Source organism: Grammomys surdaster, unplaced genomic scaffold (assembly GCF_004785775.1).
Source record: "Grammomys surdaster isolate TR1022 unplaced genomic scaffold, NIH_TR_1.0 99, whole genome shotgun sequence".
NCBI lineage: Eukaryota > Metazoa > Chordata > Mammalia > Rodentia > Muridae > Grammomys > Grammomys surdaster.
This window is the reverse complement of record NW_021604578.1, coordinates 6,640,914-6,665,504: the sequence shown is the minus strand read 5'-3', so window position 1 is coordinate 6,665,504 and position 24,591 is coordinate 6,640,914. Positions and strand designations below refer to the sequence as shown.

Here is a 24,591-nt window from a genome sequence, read left to right as displayed (position 1 = left end):
AAGAAGAAGAAGAAGAAGAAGAAGAAGAAGAAGAAGAAGAAGAAGAAAACTGGCCTGGCATATCAGTAAGACTTGTATCTCTGCACTTCTAGCATTTTGTATTAATAATGTGTTCAGAAATAAAGAATTCTCTACAAAGTTCAGAAGGTCCCAACAAATACCAGCAAAGGAACTGGGATGTTAAGACTATAAACCTGAAACGTGTGTGTGTGTGTATGCGTGTGCGCACATGTGTAATTAAAATGACAGTAGTAATTAAATAGTATTACCTTCTAGAATGAAACACATTTTCAAAGAGTAATTAGAAATCCATTTCTTAATGTTTTTCCACTAACCTTCCTAGTGTCAACAGACGCGAACACCGACCCTCTTGCACTATTGTTGAAGCTGGGAGGCACATACGTACTAAAGGCGATCTCTTCCAACCATGCAGGAACATCCTGTTGAGCCTTGAGAAAATAAACATTTCTTATGCAACGTGACATTTTAAAAATATAAACAATTTCTCAACAACAAAGAACTATTTAATCTTAAATATTTAAAGTTAAAAACTCTGTTTAAACTTACATCTGACAGTACTTTAACTAAAGATTGTGCTAAATGATTATCAGATTCGGTATCAAAAAAAGAAATCGCCCTGCCAGTATTTCCACATCGCCCAGTACGTCCGATTCGATGAACATATTCATCAACGGTAGAAGGAAGGTCGAAGTTGATAACATGTTGAACATTTTCAATATCAAGCCCTCTGGCAGCCACTGAAGTAGCAACAAGAACTGGGCACTTTCCACAGCGGAAATCTCCAAGAGCTTGTTCTCTTTCCCTCTGTTCCCGATCACTTCAAACAAAAAAGTTTACATTAGAGCCACTTTTGAGAAATGTATTAAAGTTCATCAAGCAGTATAGTTTAAAAAGCAAAAAGTACAGCACTTACTATAAATGCCTACTTCCCACACACTATAATATCCAGGTACTATAATACACACTCTAATTTCCAGGTACTATAATAACTCATCCCCAGCTACCACTTTATCCTGACAGCGCTTAGTTGGAACAGAACAGCCACCTCTATTAGAAGACAGAGTAAGAGACAGCTAATAGGGCCAGAATATGAAAATTATTTATATATGTATATATAATATAAAATTATAATATATGTATAAGTAATAAAATTATTATATATGTATATATAATAACATAAATAATCATATATATGTGCTTAAAAACAATCACTGTTATTCTGGGCAAAAAATGATTGCTTAAATATGTTCTTAAAGTATAATTACAGAATTCTACATATTCAAAAATGATTTTAGATTTCCTAGTACAGTACTGATAACTGGTGTTAATATGCCATCAGTACACCATAGAGTAAGCATACAATACAAACTAAGATTCTGCTACACTAGGTGATATAATCTTATAGGATACACTGTATATGCAGTTTGTCACTGACCAAAATATTTTCATGGGGCATGCCTTTTAAATAACAAACAAGAGTTATTTTCTCACTAGAAAATTATATTATTGTACTCACCCATGAATACTTGTAGTTGATATTTTTTCTTGACAAAGAAAAGTTGCAATGAAATCTGCTTTTTTCTTGGTTTCAACGAAGACCATAGTTCTTTCATCACCTACAAAACAAGATTATTAACATTCAAACAACAAAATTAAGCAAAAAAAAAAAAAAGTATGACATAGCAGAAACTTTTGTCCCATCCACACCACAAGTGCACATACAGCAGCTAGTATGGAAAAAGTTAAGCGTTTCCTGAACGGATGGATGTCAAAAAAAGAGACAACTGCTTTCCTTTTAAAACAAACAAACAAACAAACAAACAAGCGTTAAGTGTGCCTTCTTTTCTTAAGCAGATATAATTGTCCGTTTCTCAGTAATTGCAAATGTCTCAGTTTCTTTTTCCTTTTCATTTCCTATAAATGTCCATTACTTCCCTAAATAATCCAATCCTTCATTTTGCCCTGATTGGTCAAGACATTTGCACTAATAACATCTGACCCTCGGCTGCTAAACTCTATAATCTATGTTCCAATGTCATCTCTTACATCAGATCCTTTCATTCCCAGAAGATACGAAGTTAGGTGGCAGCCTCATCCCAAGGTTTAACTCATTAAGTGGTACTTACTTGCTGAATTAAAGCACTTAAGTACTTAACTGGCATAGATTATTCTATAAGGGATTACTCTATAAAATGCTGAGAAAAAAAGACTTTAAGATATCTATTGCCTTAGTAGAAGGAAGAATGTTTGATGCTCATGATAACACACTCTTTCCTACTTCTGTCAGCTCACTTCACTTAACAAGTTACTTAGTGGCTGCCTGTCACTATTATAGACACTAAAAATAAAAGACAAAGCCCCTGTTCTATCTATTGAGAATTAAGGGTGTTATATGGAAAACTATTAAAATGGTATGTGACTCACAACTGCTTTCCCGTTTTTATATTAGTGTTAGGAAACATCTGATGAAGCTTTCATCCTAAAGTAAGTGTTTGATTTTCCAAAGTTTCTAAGCTGGGTATTGTGGTGACACTTGTAGTCATATCACTCTAGAAGGTTGAAGCAAGACTACTGGGAAACAGATAGACAGATGGGAGATACAGCTGGAAGGAAGGGCTGGAAGAAAGGAAAAGAGGGTGGTAATGGAAAAGACATTTTTATAAGACAGTAAAAATTAAAGCCCAACATGGTGGGTCAACACTTGGGAAGAGGGTGCAGGAGGATTACTTCAAATTCTAGAACAGCCTGGTCTACACAGAGCTCCAAGCCATTCAGAGCTATACAGCAAGGTCTTACCTAAAAATAAAACAAAGAAACCTGGGAAAGTGAAGTGCTTGCTAACTTTTCTAGCTTTTCTCTTTCTGCTCATTATTACAGAAGTGAGTAATCGTTTCTGTGTCTCAACACTGACATTCAAAATCAAAGACTTACTAACCTAGGAGAGTAAAGGTGGGGGCGGCGCGCAGCACATAAGCAGACAGCAAGATGCCCGCACAGACTGTCTCCTGCTCAAAATAAGCTGTGTCAGGAAACCAATACAAATAAAACAAACAGTGTAAGATAAAAAAGAATTTGAAACAGGAGTGAAGCCCTGAGGGCCAGCAGAAAGAATGGAAACAGGCAACCTCAGGAGGTAGGAGGTGGGGAGACCCTCTAGAAAGTACCAGAGACCTCGTAGGTAAGAGACTCTCAAGACTCTAAGGGAGGGACCTTAGATGAAATGCCTACAATAGGGAGAGGGAACTTGTAGAGGCCACCTCCAGAGAAAGGACAGGGCATCAAGTGAGGGAGGGGGTTGCCATCCCAAAGTCAAAAACTCTGACCCAGAATTGTTCCTATCTAAAAGAACTACAGGGACAAAAATGGAGAAGAGCCTGAGGGAAAAGAGGTCCTGTGACAGGCCCAAATTGGGATCCATCTCAAGGGGAGGCTCCAAGGTCTGACAATATTACTGATGCTATGATATGCTTACAGACAGGAGCCTAGCATGGCTTCCCTCCAAAAGGCCCAACAATCAACTGACCAAGACAGATGTAGACACTTACACCCAACCATTGGATAGAAGCCAGGCACCCCTGTGGTTGAATTAGGGAAAGGCTGGAAGAAGCTGAGGAGGAGGGCAACTCCATAGGAAGACCAGCAGTCTCAACTAACCTGCTCCCTCCCCTGGATCTCTCAGACACTGAGCCACCAATCAGGCAGCATACACCAGCTAGTATGAGCCCCCCACCCCAGACACATATATAGCAAATGTTGCCTGGTCTGGCCTCAGTGAGAGAAGATACACCTAACCTTCAAGAGACTTGAGGCCCCAAGGAGTGGGGAGGTCTGGTGGGGGGTGGGGGGTGGGGACATCCTCTTGGAGATGAGAGAAGAAGAATGGGATGAGGAACTGTCAGAGGGTGGACCAGGAGGGGGATAACAACTAAACTATAAAAAAAGATTAAAGATAATTAAAAATAATAATTTGGAAGAAAGCAAGAGAAAAAATTTTCATGGATATTATGAAAGACAGAACTAGATTCTCAAGTACCCTCTAGTTTTGAAACACTTTAAATCTTAGAAATATGGGAAGACTCATTAGTAGGTAAGAAATGAGGAACCAGTTAAAATCAACAAGAGCTCATGGTTTTCTTTTGAAGACTGGGTCTTGCTATGTAGGCCAGCAGCTAGCTTCAAGCTCACAATCCACCTGCCTGCCTTCCAGGAAAGCATGAGAACAGAATCAGTTACTCAACAGATAAAAATATGTGTCACTAGTAAGCCTTTCTAGTTTTCATATATACATATATATGAAATATATGTATATGTAAGTATTATATATATACTTTTGCTGAAAAACTTTTTAGCCAAGTATTAAACTAAGTCTCAAATACCTTCTATATTCAACTTTTATAGAGCTAAAGGAATGTTCTTATATAATTTATGCAAAAACTAAGCCATAAAGTCATCTATAAAAGATTTACAGAAAAATAAGATTTATTAAAATTTAATAAATTTAATAAGATTTATTAAAACAATGATGACTTTAAAAACTAAGTAATGTTTTAAAATTCAAAAATGTGACAAAAATAATTATATTAAAATGAGGTACCTATGTTTCGTAGAATCTCAACAAGTTTTTCTCTTTTTGAATACTGGCCAACTTGAAGAATCGTCTGCTGAACATCTCTGCAAGCTCCTCCCACTTGTCCAACAGCAACAAACAAATAATTGGACTTTAGAAACTCCCCAGCCAACCTTGAGAGAGAAAACATGGCTCTTTAGCATACCCTCATGCACATGTGCTCAACCCTGCTAGTGTCATCTCAGACTGACTAGACAGCAACACAGGGAAAGTCATCACTTCTGACATTCAAGTATTCTTTTCAAAGATCAGAATAAAATGTTAAGATCTTTAAAATATACTTAGTAGCAAAACATTTGTGTCAAACCATGAACACAGGAAATTATCTATGAAAAATTACATAAAATGTGTGCATAACAATAAACATATGAACTACAATGCTGACTGTTACAAGCAGATTTTTTAAATTAAAAACTGAACTGTAAGGGGGCCTGGGAACACAGCTCAGTTGTTAGATTGCCCCTTTAGCATGTACAAAGCCCTGGGATTGATTGCCAGCACCACACAAACCAGGCTATGGTAGTGCATGCCTGTAATCTCAGCACACAGGAGACAGATGCAGGATGATCCCAGAAAGTCAGCACCACCCTTAGCTACACCGTGAGCTTGAGGCCAGTCTGGGACATATGAGACCCTGTCTCACAAGAGGGAGGGATGGAGGCAGGGAGGGAAGGAAGCAGGGCGGGACAATTCTATTCTAACCTCAATACTTTTGAATACATGCTATTGTTCAGATTTGTTTTCTGAAATATTGTTACTCTTCTGTAAATAAATGATTATGAGTAAACAAGATTGCAGGTAAATGCTTTTCATGCCATAATATATATAGAAAAATAAGACCTAAAGGCCATGAAGAACTGGGCCGTGTAAGGCCGCCCCAAAGTGGAAAGGATGAGACTCTGACATATGACAGTTCACTCTCAGCATGCAGCTGAAAGCGCCGCTTTACAGCATCTGGAAGCACAACTCTGTAGGGACAGTGACAGCTACAGTTCTGAGCTTTTAGAGTTTAGTAGGGAGAACACAAGCCTTTGGTCATTCTTCCTGCTTGTAGCACTCCCTTATTTTCTAGTTGTTTCCTTGAATGTCACAAAATAGCCCAGACTCAGCATACCCAGAACCTACATAAATTACTGCTTCTTCTTGCTCTGTATCTATTCTCTTACCATAAAAACAAAACATTTTTCTTAGTTTCCTCTAATTATTTATTTTTTTAATTTTTGAAATTATATCATTTCCCCCTTCCCTTCCTCCCTCCACTCTCTCCCATATATCCTATCTTCTACCTTGCTCCTTTTCAAATTTATGACCTCATTTTAATTGTTATAAAATACATATACATATATATTCATTCCTAACTATATACATACAATTTAATGAGACTATGTAATGCTAATTACTGCATACTGTAACACTGTATAAATATATTTTCAGAAAGTTATTTTTAATATACCTCCTTCAAGAGTTAACACCTTCTCTCTCCCAGGCAACTAAAATTCTTAGTCTGACACCCCTTCAACTGCTTACACATTCATGATACTGTGAGCACAGAGATGAATACAGTGGTATTAGTCTCAAGTAGGACAAATTTATCTTTTTAATTCAGCATCAGAATAGTTACCATTTACTGCACAGATATAACTCCAAGAACTATGCAGTGCTTTCTACATTTTCTTCCACAAAAGAAACGGGTAGGAAAGGGATGAATGAGATCTATGTAGAAGAACCTTCAAAAAGCTTACACTTGATCACAGGATCAGTAAGAAACAAATAATTGTTAATCTGAATATTTTTCAAAGACAGAAAATTAAAGGAATGTAAAGAAGGAATACCATGATTCAAAGTATTTTTGCTTCAAAATTAGTCTAAAGAAGAAAAAACTTTTGACTTTTTTCCTTCCTTTTTAACATTCATTTCTCTCTGACCCTTCAGTTTGTCTTACTGTGTTTTCCACGTTCTCATCTGTTGGTGTTGTAGTTGTTGTTTTTATTTTGATCATCTGTTTTGTTTCAGGTTCTGGTTGCTTGTTTGCAGTGCTAGGTGACACATTTGCCACTGAGTTACATCACCAAGTCCAGCCAAATAAACTGCACTTTCTTCTACTGACAACCCAGTCCTGCTTCAACTTTAGTAGATATTTGAATAAGTACATGAAAACTCCCAGATGATCACCTGACAGTGAGAAGGGTTCTAACAAGCCAACCTATATATTTACCCCATAGCAGTAGCAGAGATAAGTGACACAAAGATTTGAGGTCCTCAAACCTGATTTCAAAAATACACTATAAAGTAACAAAACTTCATGGTGGCAGCATAAACGAGACACACAAGAGAATGGAATAAGAATCCAAAAGTGAATTTATAAGTCTATAACAACTGAATCTCAATAAAGGTATCAAAGCACACTGGAAAGTACCAGGTTTGGTGGCACATATCTTTAATTCCCACACTTGGGAGGCAGAGCCAGGTGAATCTCTGTGCCATTAAGGTCAGCCTGGTTTATATAATGTGTCTCAGGAAAGCCAGGACAATATAGCTGAGACTCTGTTTTAAAAACAAAACAAAACAAAACAAAACAAAGCCAGCCAACCAACCAACCAACCAAACAAACAAAAAAAACACTGAGGGGTAAAAAGAGCCTCAACAAATGGTGCTGGGAAAACAGGTGAGGCACTTGTAATACACTGAAACTAGACAATGATTTTTATTATGACACATAACATAATATATAGTATATAATATATAATATAGTAGTACCAATCACAAAAATCAAATCATGTCATTTGCAGAAAAATGAACAGAACTGTTAAAATAATCCAGATTAAGAAAGGGAAGCATATCTCATGTAGCCTTTTGTTAAGGGTTAAAAAAATTAAAATTAAAAAGAAAAAAGCGCTCTGTGGGAAGCAGAAACGAGATCATTGTGATTTACTGGCTACCAGACTGGCTCCAAGTTCAATGTGAAACCCTAAGGATCTGAGTTCAGATCTCTTGCATCCACATCAAAATCTGGTTAGTGCAGCATGAATCTGTAATCTAGATCTAGTGGTAGAGACAGGCAGATTCCCAGAGTTCACTGACTAGCCAGCCTAGGCCAATAAAGGTGCTTCAGGTTCAATGAGAGAACCTGTCTCAAACCACAAAATGGACAGCAAGAGAGAAAAATACTGTCCTTTGACATCAACATGCATGCCTAAATGGCACCTGAACAAACATACATGCATATACCACACACGTTAAGAAAATAAAAATTAAATTACAAAGGTTAAAAAGTAGGCACAGAATGGGCAACAGGTAAAACTTTAAAGTGGGTAGTGAATACTTGGAGTGAGAATGCTTTCCCCCAAAAGCCACAGATTATCTAAGGAAACCCCCAGTATCTAATATGAAAAACCTCCTCGAGTTGTTCGTTGCAGGAATCTCAGAAACTCACAAAACAATGTAGGATATTACTGTTGCCCTTGGTTGTCTCCCAGAACTGAAGTTAAGTTCCTATGACTGACGACTTCAACTTCAAACACAGGAGTTGGAAGAAATCAAGCTAGATATGGCCTGGAAACGTCCTCCCTGAGAACTAGCTTTCAGTGGTAAGGCCATGCAAACTGTCAAAAGAGGAAAGACTAGGTAGTCCTACTGTGGATGGTTTGAATGAGAATGCCCCCATACGCTCATAAGTTTGAATGCTTGGTCCTTAGTTAGTGGTACGATTGATACCAGCGAGTGGTATATTGCCTGACCGTGCTTGTTGCTAGAATGTGAACACTATGACTTTGTATTAGGAAACAGGTTGAAACTGGGGCATGGTAAATAAGAGTGCTGACAGCAATGTGGAAAGTGGAAGCCCAGCTCAAGAGGTTTCTGAGAACAGCAGCAAGGTCCTAGAGATCATTTTGTGATATTTTGGCAAAGAATGTGGTTGCTTTTGGCATACCCAAAAATATGCCAGAGGCTAAATTTAAAATTTTGGGGCTAATATCACTAGCATAGGAAATTTTAAGACAGTCTTACATTGACTGTGCCATATGGTTATTAATGATCACTCTTATGGAGAGCTACAATGAAAGGACAAGCTGGGTGGGGAAGAAATAAAAGCTGTACAGAGTATGTAATACTGAAGCCCATTCCTGTGCTCAAGAAAAGCAGCTGTGACACAAACTCCAATAATGATCAGCACTGAAATATACCAGCAGCAGTACAATAGTGGCACTTATATCCTGAAGGTAACCAATGACTATCTTAATTGGACTTAAGGTCTGTTCAAAAAGATAGAATTCAGGCCTGGTACTGTAAACCTAACTACCTACATGGCAAGTAAAGCCATGAAACCTAGAGGAAACCTTGCTATTTGTCCTTTTACTAAACCAGTACAGTTTCTAGCTGCATTCTAAATACTTACCCTACAAATGTGCTCTTACTCACCACCAAAAAAAAATCTTTCTGCAGCAGAAAAAGACCATTATAGAAAACTACAACTGATCAAACTACAGATAACTGGGATGCCCAGCCCCAATTGATAAATCTGCAAAGTAACTCCTACACCTAGTGCTCAGGAAATATTGCAAAAAGCAGGGTAGAAAGATTCTAAGAGCCAGAGACTGTTTGCTGTTAGAATCTGTACATGTCAAGGAAACTATCTTGCAAGGAAGTTTCAACAAAGTGGTTGTCTAAATAAGATCTCAACACTTAACACCATTAGTTGACACACCAGTTTAGACAGAGGAACTCCAACAAGGCCCCACACCTAGAAAAAGCTACAGGCAATTAATGACTGCTAAGAGAAGAATAACTGGTCTTCCCCAAGGATGAGTTCCCCACTGACTATGCAATACTAAGTGGCTAGCCCTAATACATGTCTCTGTGTGTGTGTGTGTGTGTGTGTGTGTGTGTGTGTGTGTGCGCGCGCGCCCACATGGGGAGGTGGAAAGAGAGATAATTTGTACATAACAGTAATTTATAAAAGAGGCCCTAAATGTGAGAGTGAATAGATATTCAGGAGTAGTTAAAGGGAAGAAGAGGGGAATGGTGCAATTACAGTATGCATATATTAATTTTAATTATTTTTAAAAATAAAAAATGAGGCTAGAAACAAAACATAAATAATTTAAAATCAAGAGATCTTCTGTTTATCATGTATATTCAAGGTTAATAATCAAACATGACTCATAAAAGATATACAAATACCACTACTGACAATAGTGTATATGAATTATTTTGAGTGACCAACATAAAAATACCTTCCTATTTTGAAGAAAATCTGAAAAGAGATAGCAGCAGGATTATTGTCTGCTAATTGCTTGGGTTAATGCCTACTTCATATTATCAACACTGATAGGAATGAAGACACTCCATTTCAACAGTGCAATCATTAACAAATCATTTTTAAAAAATAAAAAATGAATCTAAAAACAAAATATCAATAATTTAAAAATCAAGAGATCTTCTATTGATCATGTATATCCAAGGTTAACAACCAAACATGACTCATAAAAGATCCACAAAGACCACTATTAAATTTAGAAAAATATTGAATTGTAGAAAAAGAAACAGCCGGGCGGTGGTGGCGCAAGCCTTTAATCCCAGCACTTGGGAGGCAGAGACAGGGAGATTTCTGAGTTCGAGGTCAGCCTGGTCTACAGAGTGAGTTCCAGGACAGCCAGGGCTATAGAGAAACTCTGTCTCGAAAAACAAAAAACAAAAAACAAACAAACAAAAAAGACTTTTTCTCCCCTGCCTGGTCCTTTGGGCTGAGGCAGACACAGAGTTGGTCTGCTCCTGTCCTGTGGAGATACTGACTCCTGAGTCATCCTAGAGGAGCCACTGCACTCAGAGCAGCTGAGGAGCCACTGCACTTAGAGCAGCAGACACCAAGGAGATTAGGATCATAAGACTACAGAGACATCTGGACTCTGAGGAGCTCTTCAACAAGCATGATAACTGGAAATACAGACTCCAGTCTCACACAGTGAGGGCAGGTAACACTAGAGTTAACCAGATGGCGAAAGGCAAGCGCAAGAACATAAGCAACAGAAACCAAAGTTTCTTGGCATCATCAGTACCCAGTTCTCCCAATATAGCAAGCCCTGAACACCCCATCACACCTGAAAAGCAGGATTCAGAATTAAAATCACTTCTCATGATGATGATAGAGGATTATAAGAAGGAATTAAGTAACTCCCTTAAAGAAGTACAGGAGAACACAGGTAAACAGATAGAAGCCCTTAAAGAGGAATCACAGAAATCCCTTAAAGAAATGCAAGAAAACAAACACAAAGAAGGAATTAAACAAAAACATTCATGATCTGAAAATGGAAATAGAAACAATAAAGAAAGCTCAAAGGGAGACAACCATGGAGATAGAAAACCTAAGAAAGAAGTCAGGAGTCATAGATGCAAGCATCACCAACAGAATACAAGAGATAGAAGAGAGAATCTCAAATGCAGAAGATACGGTGGAAAATATTGGCACAGTTGTCAAAGAAAATGCAAAATGCAAAAAACTCCTAACTCAAAACATCCAGGAAATCCAGGACACAATGAGAAGACCAAACCTAAGGATAATAGGTATAGATGAGAGTGAAAATTCCCAACTTAAAGGGACAGTAAATATCTTCAACAAAATTATTGAGGAAAACTTCCCTAACCTAAAGAACAAGATGCCCATAAACATACAAGAAGCCTACAGAACACCAAATAGAATAGACCAGAAAAGAAATACCTCCCATCACATAATAATCAAAACATCAGATGCACAAAACAAAGAAAAAAATACTAAAAGCAGTAAGGGAAAAAGGTCAAGTAACATATAAAGGCAGACCTATAAGAATTACACCAGACTTCTCACCAGAGACTACAAAAGCCAGAAGAGCCTGGACGGATATCATACAGACCCTAAGAGAACACAATTGCCAGCCCAGACTACTATAACCAGCAAAACTCTCAATCACTATAGATGGTGAAACCAAGATATTCCATGACAAAACCAAATTTGCACAATATCTTCCCACAAACCCAGCACTTCAAAGGATAATTGATGGAAAACGCCAACACAAGGAGGGAAACTACAACCTAGAAAAAGCAAGGAAGTAATCTTCCAACAACCCCAAAAGAAGATAACTATACAAACATAACTTTACCTCTAATAACAAAAATAACAGGAAGCCACAGTCATTTTTCCTTAATATCTCTTAACATCAATGGTCTCAATTCCCCAATAAAAAGATGCAGACTATCAGACTGGATACACAAACAAGACCCAGAATTTTGCTGCATACAAGAAACGCACCTCAGTGACAAAGACAGACACTACCTCAGAATAAAAGGGTGGAAAACAATTTTCCAAGCCAATGGTCCCAAGAAACAAGCTGGAGTAGCCATTCTAATATCAAATAAAATCGACTTTCATCCAAAATTAATCAAAAAAGATAAGGAAGGACACTTCATACTCATTAAAGGAAAAATCTACCAAGGTGAACTCTCAATTCTGAACATCTATGCTCCAAATGCAAGGGCACCTACATACATAAAAGAAACTTTACTAAAGCTCAAAACACACATTACACCTCACACAATAATAGTGGGGGATTTCAACACCCCACTCTCAGCAATGGACAGATCATGGAAACGGAAACTAAACCGAAACACTTTGACATTAACAGAAGTTATGAACCAAATGGACTTAACAGACATCTATAGAACATTTCATCCTAAAACAAAAGAATATACCTTTTTCTCAGCACCTCATGGTACCTTCTGCAAAATAGACCATATAATTGGTCACAAAACAGGCCTCTACAGATACAAAAAAGATTGAAATAATCCCTTGCATCTTATCAGATCACCACGGAATAAGATTGGTCTTTAATAATGACAAAACCAATGGAAAACCCACGTGCACATGGAAACTGAACAACTCTCTACTCAATGATGACTTGGTCAAGGAAGAAGTAAAGAAAGAAATTAAAGACTTTTTAGAATTCAATGAAAATGAGGACACATCATACCAAAACTTGTGGGACTCCATGAAGGCAGTGCTAAGAGGAAAACTCATAGCTCTAAGTGCCTACAAAAAGAAACTGGAAAAAGCACACACTAACAACTTGACTGCGCAACTAAAAGCTCTAGAACAAAAAGAAGCAAATACACCCAGGAGGAGTAGAAGGCAGGAAATAATCAAACTAAGGGCTGAAATCAACCAAATAGAAACAGAAAGAACAATACAAAATATCAATAAAACCAGGAGCTGGTTCTTTGAGAAAATCAACAAGATAGATAAACCCTTAGCCAGATTAACAAGAGGGCACAGAGACAGTATCCAAATTAATAAAATCAGAACTGAAAAAGGAGACATAACAGAAACTGAAGAAACTCAAAAAATCATCAGATCCTACTACAAAGGCCTATACTCAACAAAACTGGAAAACCTGGATGAAATGGACAATTTCCTAGACAGATACCAGGTCCCAAAGTTAAACCAGGAGCAGATAAACCATCTAAATAGTCCCATAACCCCTAGAGAAATAGCAGCAGTCATTAAAAGTCTCCCCACTAAAAAAAGCCCAGGACCAGATGGTTTTAGTGCTGAATTTTATCAGACCTTCAAGGAAGACCTAATACCAATTCTCTTCAAACTATTCCACAAAATAGAAACAGAAGGAACACTACCCAATTCGTTTTATGAAGCTACAATTACACTCATACCCAAACCCCACAAAGACACGACAAAGAAAGAGAACTTCAGACCAATCTCCCTTATGAACATCGATGCAAAAATACTCAATAAAATTCTAGCAAACCGAATCCAAGAACACATCAAAACAATCATCCATCATGATCAAGTAGGTTTTATCCCAGGAATGCAGGGATGGTTCAATATTTGGAAATCCATCAATGTAATCCACTATATAAACAAACTCAAAGAAAAAAAACACATGATCATCTCACTAGATGCTGAGAAAGCATTTGACAAAATTCAACATCCCTTCATGATAAAAGTCTTGGAAAGATCAGGAATTCAAGGACCAAACCTAAACATAGTAAAAGCAATTTACAGCAAACCAGTAGCCAACATCAAGCTAAATGGAGAGAAACTTGAAGCAATCCCACTAAGATCAGGGACCAGACAAGGCTGCCCACTCTCCCCCTACCTATTCAATATAGTACTGGAAGTCCTAGCCAGAGCAATTAGACAACAAAAAGAAGTCAAAGAGATACAAATAGGAAAGGAGGAAGTCAAAATCTCACTATTTGCAGATGATATGATAGTATGCTTAAGTGACCCCCAAACTTCCACCAGAGAACTCCTAAACCTGATAAACAACTTCAGCAAAGTGGCTGGTTATAAAATCAACTCAAAAAAATCAGTAGCCTTCCTCTACATGAAAGATAAACAGATTGAAAAAGAAATTAGGGAAATGACACCCTTCACAATAGTTGCAAATAATATGAAATACCTTGGTGTGAATCTAACCAAGCAAATGAAAGACCTGTACGACAAGAACTTCAAGTCCCTGAAGAAAGAAATCGAAGAAGATCTCAGAAGATGGAAAGATCTCCCATGCTCATGGATTGGCAGGATTAATATAATAAAAATGGCCATCTTGCCAAAAGCAATCTACAGATTCAATGCAATCCCCATTAAAATCCCAACTCAATTCTTCACACAGTTAGAAAAGGAAATCCTCAAATTCATATGGAATAACAAAAAACCCAGGATAGTGAAAACTATTCTCAACAATAAAAGAACTTCTGGAGGAATCACCATCCCTGACCTCAAGCTGTACTACAGAGCAATAGTGATAAAAATTACCTGGTATTGGTACAGAGACAGGCAGGAAGATCAATGGAATAGAATTGAAGACCCAGAAATGAACCCACACTCCTATGGTCACTTGATCTTTGACAAAGGAGCTAAAACTGTCCAGTGGAAAAAGGACAGCATTTTCAACAAATGGTGCTGGTTCAACTGGAGGACAACATGTAGAAGAATGAAAATTGATCCATTCTTATCTCCTTGTACAAAGCTCAAGTCTAAGTGGATAAAGGACCTCCACATAAAACCAGATACACTGAAACTAATAGAAGAGAAGGTGGGGAAGAGCCTCGAATACTTGGGCACAGGGGAAAAGTTCCTGAACAGAACACCAATGGCATATGCTCTAAGATCAAGAATTGACAAATGGGACTTCATAAAATTGCAAAGCTTCTGTAAGGCAAAGGACACTGTCAATAGGACAAAACGACAACCAACAAATTGGGAAAAGATCTTTACCAATCCTACATCTGATAGGGGGCTAATATCCAATATATACAAACAACTCAAGAAATTAGACTCCAGACAACCAAATTACCCTATTAAAAAATGGGGTATAGAGCTTAACAAAGAATTTTCAATGGAAGAAACTTGAATGGCTGAGAAGCACCTAAAGAAATGTTCAGTGTCCTTAGTCATCAGGGAAATGCAAATCAAAACAACCCTGAGATTCCATCTTACACCAGTCAGAATGGCTAAGATTAAAAACTCAGTAGATAGATAGTAGATGCTGGCGAGGGTGTGGAGAAAGAGGAACACTCCTCCATTGTTGGTGGGACTGCAAGATGGTGCAACCACTTTGGAAATCAGTGTGGCGGTTCCTCAGAAAATTGGACATAGCATTACCTGAGGATCCAGCTATACCACTCCTAGGCATATACCCAGAAGATGCTCGAACAAGGACATATGTTCAACTATGTTCATAGCAGCCTTATTTATAATAGCCAGGAGCTGGAAAGAACACAGATGTCCTTCAACTGACGAATGGATTCAAAAAATGTGGTATATTTATACAATGGAGTATTACTCAGCTATTAAAACAATGAATTCGAGAGTTTCCTAGGTAAATGGATGGAACTAGAAATCATCATCCTGAGTGAAGTAAGCCAATCACAAAAGAACACACATGGTATTCACTCACTGATTATTGGATATTAGCCCAGAACCTTGAAATGCCCAAGATGCAACTCACAGGCCACATGAAGCTCATAAAGAAGGAAGACCAAGTGGGGGTGATTCGGTCCTTCTTAGAAGGAGCAACAAAATACTCAAGGGAGCAAATATGGAGACAAAGTGAGGGACAGAAACTGAAGGAGGGGCCATTTGAAGACCTTTCCACATGAGTATCCATCCCATGTGCAGTCACCAAAGGTAGATGCTGATGTGGAAGTCAGGAAGTGCATGCTGATAAGAGCCTGATATGGATGTCTCCTCAGAGGCCTTCAAGAGTCTGACATATTCAGAGGCAGATGCTCACAACTAGCCATTGAACTGATCATGGGGTTCTCAATGGAGGAGTTACAGTGAGGACTGAAGGAGCTGAAAGGGTTTGTGGCACCATGAGGAGAGCAACAATATCAACCAACCACAGCTCCCAGGGTCTAAACCACCAGCCTGGGAGCACTTAGAAAGGGATCCAGGGCTTCAGCTGAATATGTAAGAGGAGGGGCCTGCTGGGCGTAGGTGGAAGATGAGATCCTTGACCTCATGAAGCCTGGACGCCCCAGGGGGTGGGAATTTTGAGGGTGGGAAAGTGCGAGTGGGGGGAGTAGGTAGGGGTTACATCCACAGGGAAGAAGGAGGAGGGGTAAGGGGATAGGGGGTTCCCTGGTGGGTGGGTGATGGGGTAAGGGGACAACATATGAAATGTAAATAAAATATCCAATAAAAAAAAACAACTACAAAAAAAAGAAACAACTACATTAAGTACCACTAAGAAATTTATCTAATACTCTATGATTTAGTTTTTCTACAATAAAGACCTTTTAAATTTTCTTTGAAAAGTTTTGATCACATAAGTAAAATAAATCAATGGCCTATGTCATGCCTAACCAAGGACTTGTGGAGTCTGACACACTAGCACAGGATCCCACATATTTTGTGAGACCAGAGACCATCTATGCATCAAAGAAGCAGCCCTATATTCTACGATCCACAGATTACATCACACACTGCACTACCTACAAGTTTCAAGCCTACACGAACTGTGCTTTCTGTGCAAACTACAGCCCATGGATCACCTTGGAGGCAACTTTTTATGAGGAGAGGATTCCAAGCAACACAACACAGCATACTAGTCCTGGAAACATGGATCTTTATATGATGTACAAGCCAGAGCCCACCATCACTCCCCCAATAGTCGACCAACTTGGGAAATCATCTTCCTCTTAGATGGGGAGGAACAGAGTTCCTGGTCCTCAGAGAACAGTTTCATCAAACACAAGAGCAAGAATTCTGCTGAAGCTAGGCTATTGGCATTGTCTAGACTGTATAGGCTCCCTGTGCCAAGTAAGGGACAAGCTGATAGAAGAAGCTGCTACCCCAAAAGGATGTGTAATACCAATCTCTGAATTTACAAGACCACAGATACACAGGATGATTTCCAAGTATCTATCAATAATCAGTTTATGAACTTTCTACCAAAGACCAATTCTATACACTTAGGATTAAAATTAAAGCATAGTGAGAATAACTTTAGTAAACACTTATTGATTCCCAGCTATATATATACACACAGTAGGAGTGAAGAGGGAGGAGAGGGAAGAGAGGGGAGGGGAGGGGGAGGAGAGGGAGAAGAGATTATAATGATAATGCAAAGTCAGGAATAAAGTTGAAAAATAAGAAAAGTGGCAAACTTTAAAAGCATATGCTTACTTTTGTACTGCATGTATAAAGCTCTTTATTGGTAACAACTTTGTAGATGTGTACATGCAAGTGTGCTCACATGTCTATACATCTGCATGTTTGTGTGTTATGGTTGTGCACGTAGAGGTCAGAGGTCAACCTTCTTTTCTGAGACAGGGTTTCTTACTGAAGTCTGGGATCTGCCTATCACAAGCTAAACTGGCTGGCCAGTGAGCCCTAGGGATTTGTCTGTCTCTGTCTCCTCAGCACTGGAGTAAGAAGCCAACTTCGTACATGTGTGGTAGGCATTACACTCAGATCTTTATACTTGCATGAGAGGCATTTTACCTACTCCTAAATTAATTAATTTTGAGGCAGAGTCTCACTATGTAAGCCTGACTGGTCTCGAACACAGAGATTCATATTTCTCTGCTGACTGTTGGGATCAAAGACACACACTACCTACCATTCACACTTTTGGTTTTGAGAAGAAAGATATTTACCTCTGGATTTCTTCTGGAAAAGTCGCACTGAATAAAAGGGTTTGGCGTTGTTCCTTTGATGGCATTCCTGGACAAGAAATTAACTTCTTCATCTCTGGGCCAAAACCCATATCCAACATTCGATCAGCTTCATCCAAAACTAAGTACTTGACTTGTTTGAGACCAATCTTTAAGGATATTTTCAAAGACAAAAACAGAACATACATACTTGTTTACATTAAGCTAAAATATGCTCCACAGTTTCAACTTTTAAAAAGTACTCTTAGGGGTTATGCTGGCTAGCTTCATATCAACTTGACAAAGGCTAGAATCATATGGGAAGGAAACCTCACTTGAAAAACATACCTTCATCAAACTGGCCTGTGGGGCATTTTCTTGATTTAATGATTTATGTGGAAGGGCCCAGCTCACAGTGTATGGTACCTCCTCTGGTCTTTAAGTCCTGGGTTATTATAAGGAAGCAAAACTCCTCCATGACCTCCACATTCCTGCTATACCTTGAGTTCTTGCCCTAATTTCCTTCAGTGATAGACTGTGATACCCAAGTTGGTTTTGGTCATGGTGTTTACCTATCTAATGCACAGTAATTCAGGCATACAATAATGAGAATTGTTGGTCTCATCATAGATAATCAGAATACAGCTGATCTAAACTTTTACTAATATATAAAATGTGTTATGAATAAAGTTTAATAGAACCTAAAATATCTACAGTAATACTTTATACTAGAACTTTCTGTAATTACTTGAATGTTCTATTATCTCCAATGTCTAACCTATTAGCACTGGAGATAACAGAACATTCAAATAATTACAGAAACATTCAAGTAATTACAGTAATTATTAGTTTGAAACATATAGTTTGAATAACTGTGAAACTAAATTTATTTTAAAATATATGTAGTAACATATGGCTAATAATTAACTTGTAGTAGATAGCATGTATCCATACTATCTAATCTTGATAAAAATCATGATAAAATCCAACTTCAATGTAAGAAAATAAAATCTAATACCATGAAATATTGAAAATAGATTAACTTTTTTCTTTTTTGAGACTGGGTCTCACTATGTAGCTATGGCTGTCCTGGAACTACAAGTGACTTTGATACTACTACAAAGATGGTTAATAAAAATCTCACACTGGTTTCTCTAGCAACTTTTAATAAATATAACTGTAAAGGTACATTTACCAGCAAGTGTTTTAAGTATCTCCTTTATAGGATGCAAAATAATCAATTCCAGTTCATTAACATGAACTTAAAAGAATTAAGAGTTGTAATAATTGGGTATAAGATTCCCAAGTAAATAAAACCTCTTCTTAAAAGACTTAGAAAATTAACAACTCACATAATTACCATTTGCATGGTTTAATAAAAGACAAAGATATTGATGTCCCAAAGAATGTGTGTTAGGAAAAACTATTTCACCAAAATGTATATGAAACTATGTAACAATATTCATTGTATTTTCTTCCATGTAATAAAATATTACTGAAATCAGATACAGATTCTAGCCCTAACTCATTGACTAGAGCTAACTAAAGACTTTTTGAATAAATTGTTAATCTCACTTTGTTTCCCCAAGTCTAATATGGAAAATGCTATGAGAGATTATCTTGACAATTATGAAAATTAACTCAAAGCACTTGCTAGAACCAAAACATAGATACATCTCTCATCACTCCTTTCCTCTCCCCAAAACACCCATCAGGCTAATGACCTGTTGTGTTTAAGGCTTACCTTTTCTTTGCCTATGATATCCATCAGCCTCCCTGGAGTAGCACATAATATATTACACCCTTGTACTATCTGTCGAATTGAATGCCCAAACTGGGTTCCTCCATATATGACAACAGCTCTTACACAAGTCCTATAGAGAAGAGAAATGTCTCTTTCCAGTTATTTGGAAATTATTCATTTGTCACTTTATGAAACAAGATCCATAAAGAAAAAACATCTAAAAAATGTTAAATTCTGTTGAAAAGGAGAAGTTCATAATGTCAAAAAGCAAGTAAAGGAAATAGGAAAAGACTCAATCTGTCTCAAGTACCACTATAATCCTTCCTCCCCAGTCACCAACTCACACAGAGGAATTACAAATTCTCTAGTACTATGATAGCGGGCAAGCAGGGAGGAAGCTTCCTGGTCAGTGCCACCATCCAAATGCTGTCTATTCATCTCTGGGTACAGACATTATCATCTAAATTTACCACGCATGCTTTTTGTCTTTGAAAATGTCTCTCTTCTTTTCTTTATTCTTCTCTTTTTTTTTTTATTGGATATTTTATTTACATTCCAGATGTTATCCCCTTACTCCATTCCCCTCCCCAGGAACCCCCTATCACATCGCCCCTCCCCCTGCTTCTCTGCAGATGTGCCCCTACATACCCCCCCATCTCCCCACCCTCAAATTCCTCCACAGATGGCGTCCAGCCTTCATGGGTCCAAGGATCTCCATCAGATACCAACATAGTACTAATCTAAGGAATTATACCTAAGTTTTGCAGAAGAATTATAAGGTTTGACATTAAAGACATTTTAATAATAATTTTAAATTTTATAAAAATAAAAGGCTAGTGGTTTATAAACAATAAGCACTAAAAAACAATAAAATTGAAGTGGATAAACTGTTGGTAACCGATTGAAAAATCATGAAAAGCTAAGCACTCAAAATGTAGCTCTACTGCAGCTCGAGAGATAGCTTAGCAGTTAAGAGTACTGAATGCTCTCTCAGAGGTCCTGAGTTCAATTCCTAACAACCACAGGGTAGCTTGTAACCATCTGGAATGGGATCCTGTTACTGGTATACCACACAACCCACAAGACACGAAATTATAGAAAGCGGTAACTATACCTTAAAAGAGATGCTTATTAAACAAAAAAGAGAATAAAAAAGCCCAGGAACAGACTAAATAATGTTTTGTTAACTCTGTTTTCTTAATGTTGGTGAAAAAGGAACAGCAGCAGCTGAGAGACACTGGTTACTGGAAAAACTGAGGAGCTAGGCCAACCAATATACTATAAGGATGTGCTGACATTAGAATGGAAATCTGCAATAGTTTTAAGATGGGGATATGGTTATGCTTATGTATCTACAGGGAATGAAAAACTATGAATAGCAACAAAACTTATAAAAATCAGATTTGACCAAGGAAAACCTCTTATCACTTGAGACATGAGTGTCTACACAAAGCAATTAGCCCAAACAATTCAGATTGTCTCAATTCCTGATTTCTTTAAAAAAAAAAAAAGCATACAGATCAACTTCCAAAGGGATAGCCCAAGTGATTTATCACAAAGAGATGGACAACACATAGGCTGGACAGACAATACAAAGACTGGGCAATAAATGCTATAGCTAGACAATACAGACACGGGATAAACAGAGACTGGGCAATAAATGCTATAGCTAGCTTTTCTCAGACTAACCTTTTTTTCCCTCAGGGTCCAAACAACAGACAACACAGAGACTGGATAAACCCAAAGACTGGGCAGCAGATACTACAGATAGTTTTTTTTTTCAGACTAAAATGTAAGTTTTTGTTTAATTATTGTATATTGAAAGAAATTTAAATTTTTGTTTTATTATATATTGATAGAAATTTAAGTTTTTAATGATTGTATATTGACAGAAATTTAAGCTTGTTTAAGGTTTTTTTTCTTTAATTACTATATATTGATAGAAATTTAAGTTGTATGGATTGAATTATTATATATTGATAGATATTTAGGGTTTTTTGTTTATTGTATATTGATAGAAATTTAAGGTTGTTTTGTTATACTATTGTTTGACTAGTGTGCATAAGCCATTTATTGAAAATGTCATGGTTCTATTGTGTATTGATTGTTAATGTTAGAGAAAAGGACTTAAACAGAAAGGGGGATACGAAGTGAAAACTTAAGGGTTCTTTGAAAGGTTGGTTTGATGGTGTTTTCCTAGGGCAAACACATGAAGGAGTGTTTTCTAAAGTGGACACAGGTGAAAGACTAAGGCAGACTTATGAAGTAATTTTTAGCTGAAGCAGACACAGGAGAAAGGATGTTCTGCTAAAGCAAGCATGTGAAAGGACAGGTGATGAAGGATTCTTTGCTAACACGCATGTATTGGTCTGCCTCACATTGTGTAGTTGAGCTGCATTTGTTGGGATGCCATAGAGAGAAACACCAAAAACCTTCTGGTGGTGTGCTGCAGTTTCTTGCACTTCCACGGACTCAGGCTGATTGGCAGAGCGATGTCAGCTGAGACAGATATGCATATGCTGAAGCACGTGATGTTTGGAGGGTATAAATAGGACTTGAAGGACAGTGACGGAGGCTGACCTAGGCTTGCTGGTACAGCTAGCTGTGTAACACTTGTTTTCCTGTTGCTCTCCCTTAGTTTTTGGACAGGATTTCTCACTGAACCTGAAGTTCACCAGCTCAGCTAGGCTGGCTGCCAACAAGCCCCTGGGCCTTGCTTGTCTCAATCCTACCCTCCAGCACTGGAATTAACAGATGCACACTGTTGCACTCAGCTTTACATGGAAACTAGGGATTGAACTCAGATCACTCAGATCCTCATGTTCACAAAACAAACACTTTCACCAACTAAGCCATCTTTCTCCGTCCCTCATAAAATCTTTACACAGCAAAACATTAAGTATGCTTTTACTTACAAGAGTCCAAAGAAATCAAATGCTTTAAAATTAAATACATATATACACAAACAAACTTAAAGTTATTAAAATTAAATTTGATTGTATAAAAGTACTCTTAATTTTGTAAGCTTGTTAAAAGTATTTTTTAAATGTACTTATTTATGTGTATATGTGTATGCTTGCAGTATACATGTGGACTACATGTGTGTGTGTGTATAGTCCCAGTGGAGGTCAGAAGAAGCAGTTAGACCCCCTAGAATTGGAATTAAGAGGCAGTGTGAGCCACATGTGTGTGCTGAGAACAAAACCTGGTGTTCTGCAAAAGCAGAAGGCGCTTTTAACCTGAGTTATCTTTCCAGCTGCTCCAACCCAATTTAAACATGCATTATAAACTACCAGAAGGGTCAGTGAGATGGCTCAGCAGGTAAAGGCATTTGCCTCTAAGTCTGATGTTCTGGATTTCATCTTTGGAACCCACACAGTCAAAGGAGAGAGAATAGACACTTCCAAGTTGTCCTCTGATTTCCATGTGCGTGTACACACACACACACACACACACACACACACACACACACAAATAAATATTCATAAATAAAGGCAAAAATAACGTATTTAACAATATTTGCTACTAAAAAAACCAAGTATGGTGCCAGAAACCTATAATCTGGCTACTTGAGAAACTAAGGGAGAATTTCAATTTGAAACTAGGCTTGGCAGCTTAGTAAGATCCCATCTCAAAATTTCAACAGTAGTGGAGCTTACTGATACAGTACCTGCCTAGCACATGCAAGGGGCTTTAGTCAATCCTTGATATCAGAAAAGGCAAGCTACAGAACACAGGTATTTGTAATATTTTCTCATTTCTTCATGCTATCTAATTTTGTTTCTTCTAAAAATATAGTCTATAAACAAGATTATAAGAAAATACAGTTCATTCAGTTATACTAAAATTTGTATGAGTATATTATTACAGAGTTCTCAAATAATTGAGAGAGCCCTCTAAGAACTATTTTATGAGTGGCATTCCATATATACTTACCCAAAAGAAAATTTTCTGGCTTCCAAATAAATTTGGTTGATCAATTCTCGAGTTGGTGCTACAATAATACACTCTGGTTCCTGAAGCTCTTTAAAGCGACTGGCAGTTATTCCATCCCGCATCATATGAGCCAAAATAGGCAAGAGAAAAGCTGCCTGGAAGTTAAATTGATCGATTTACAACTTAGCATTTTTGTACCTGCCAAAAGCTAGTTTTACTTTATAGCCTTAAGACCCCTTCCTTCTTCCTGGTAGGTTTATGATATGAACTTGGCATTAACTTTTATTGCAAGGAGTTAACTAGGTCTTCATAATCATGTTATACAACATAACATGTTTGATAAAATTAATCTAGCTCAACACAACAGTTTTTTAAGAAAATAAGCATTATTTATGTATCCTGGACAATGACAACATAAACACCAAGAAAACCAGAAATGAGAAGACTGAATACTTATGATTATCTACAGTTCTTTTAATGAGTGTAATAGATTCAAGCTACTTAGGAAACACCAAAGTAAAACACAAACAAAACCCAACAATAAACAGTTTGACAGAGGGCTAGTCTATTTGGAAAGATGACTTACAGTCTTCCCAGACCCTGTTTGAGCACAAGCCATCAAATCTCGTCCTGCTAATACAATGGGAATGCTGTACTTCTGCACAGGAGTAAGCTTAGTATAGCCAGCTTTAGCAATGTTGTTACTTAGTGTCTGACATAGATTAGCTTCTTCAAAAGTCTAAACAGGAAAAGAAGTCAATGATGAAATGATAAAGTGCATACATCATGCTCATCATTTCCTAAACAGACTCCATATACGAGAGCTTTAAACTTTGATCCACTTTACAAGGCAATATAACCCACTATAAATAAATAAAAATGTATTTCCATGACATGGTAAAAGTATTTCCCATAAATATTCCTTGTAAATACTTTTTTTCTGCCCTCTTAAACCCTATTGAGATACAAAAAGCTCTGATAAGTAGCAAAGGCTTACTGTGAAGATAATTATTAATAGAAGATTTCTGCTATTCTCCATACAAAAATCCATTCCCATGGCTGCAGAGATATCTCAGCAGTAAGAGCACTGGCTGCTCTTCCCAAGGATATG

General features: G+C 37.5%; 1 protein-coding gene across 6 annotated transcripts in view; it reads right to left on the bottom strand.

Annotated features, from left to right (window-relative positions):
- Positions 1–24,591, bottom strand: part of Ddx4 (DEAD-box helicase 4) — a 56,058-nt gene that overhangs the window by 1,120 nt on the left and 30,347 nt on the right. For all 6 annotated transcript variants that reach the window (XM_028784001.1, XM_028783999.1, XM_028784010.1 and 3 more), the window contains 8 exons: positions 24,067–24,219; positions 23,481–23,635; positions 19,545–19,674; positions 17,804–17,970; positions 4,616–4,761; positions 1,538–1,637; positions 568–838; positions 336–449 (listed from right to left, as the gene is read on the bottom strand). In XM_028784001.1, the coding sequence (XP_028639834.1) occupies positions 336–449; positions 568–838; positions 1,538–1,637; positions 4,616–4,761; positions 17,804–17,970; positions 19,545–19,674; positions 23,481–23,635; positions 24,067–24,219 (1,236 nt within the window). The remainder of the gene's footprint in view (positions 1–335; positions 450–567; positions 839–1,537; positions 1,638–4,615; positions 4,762–17,803; positions 17,971–19,544; positions 19,675–23,480; positions 23,636–24,066; positions 24,220–24,591) is intronic.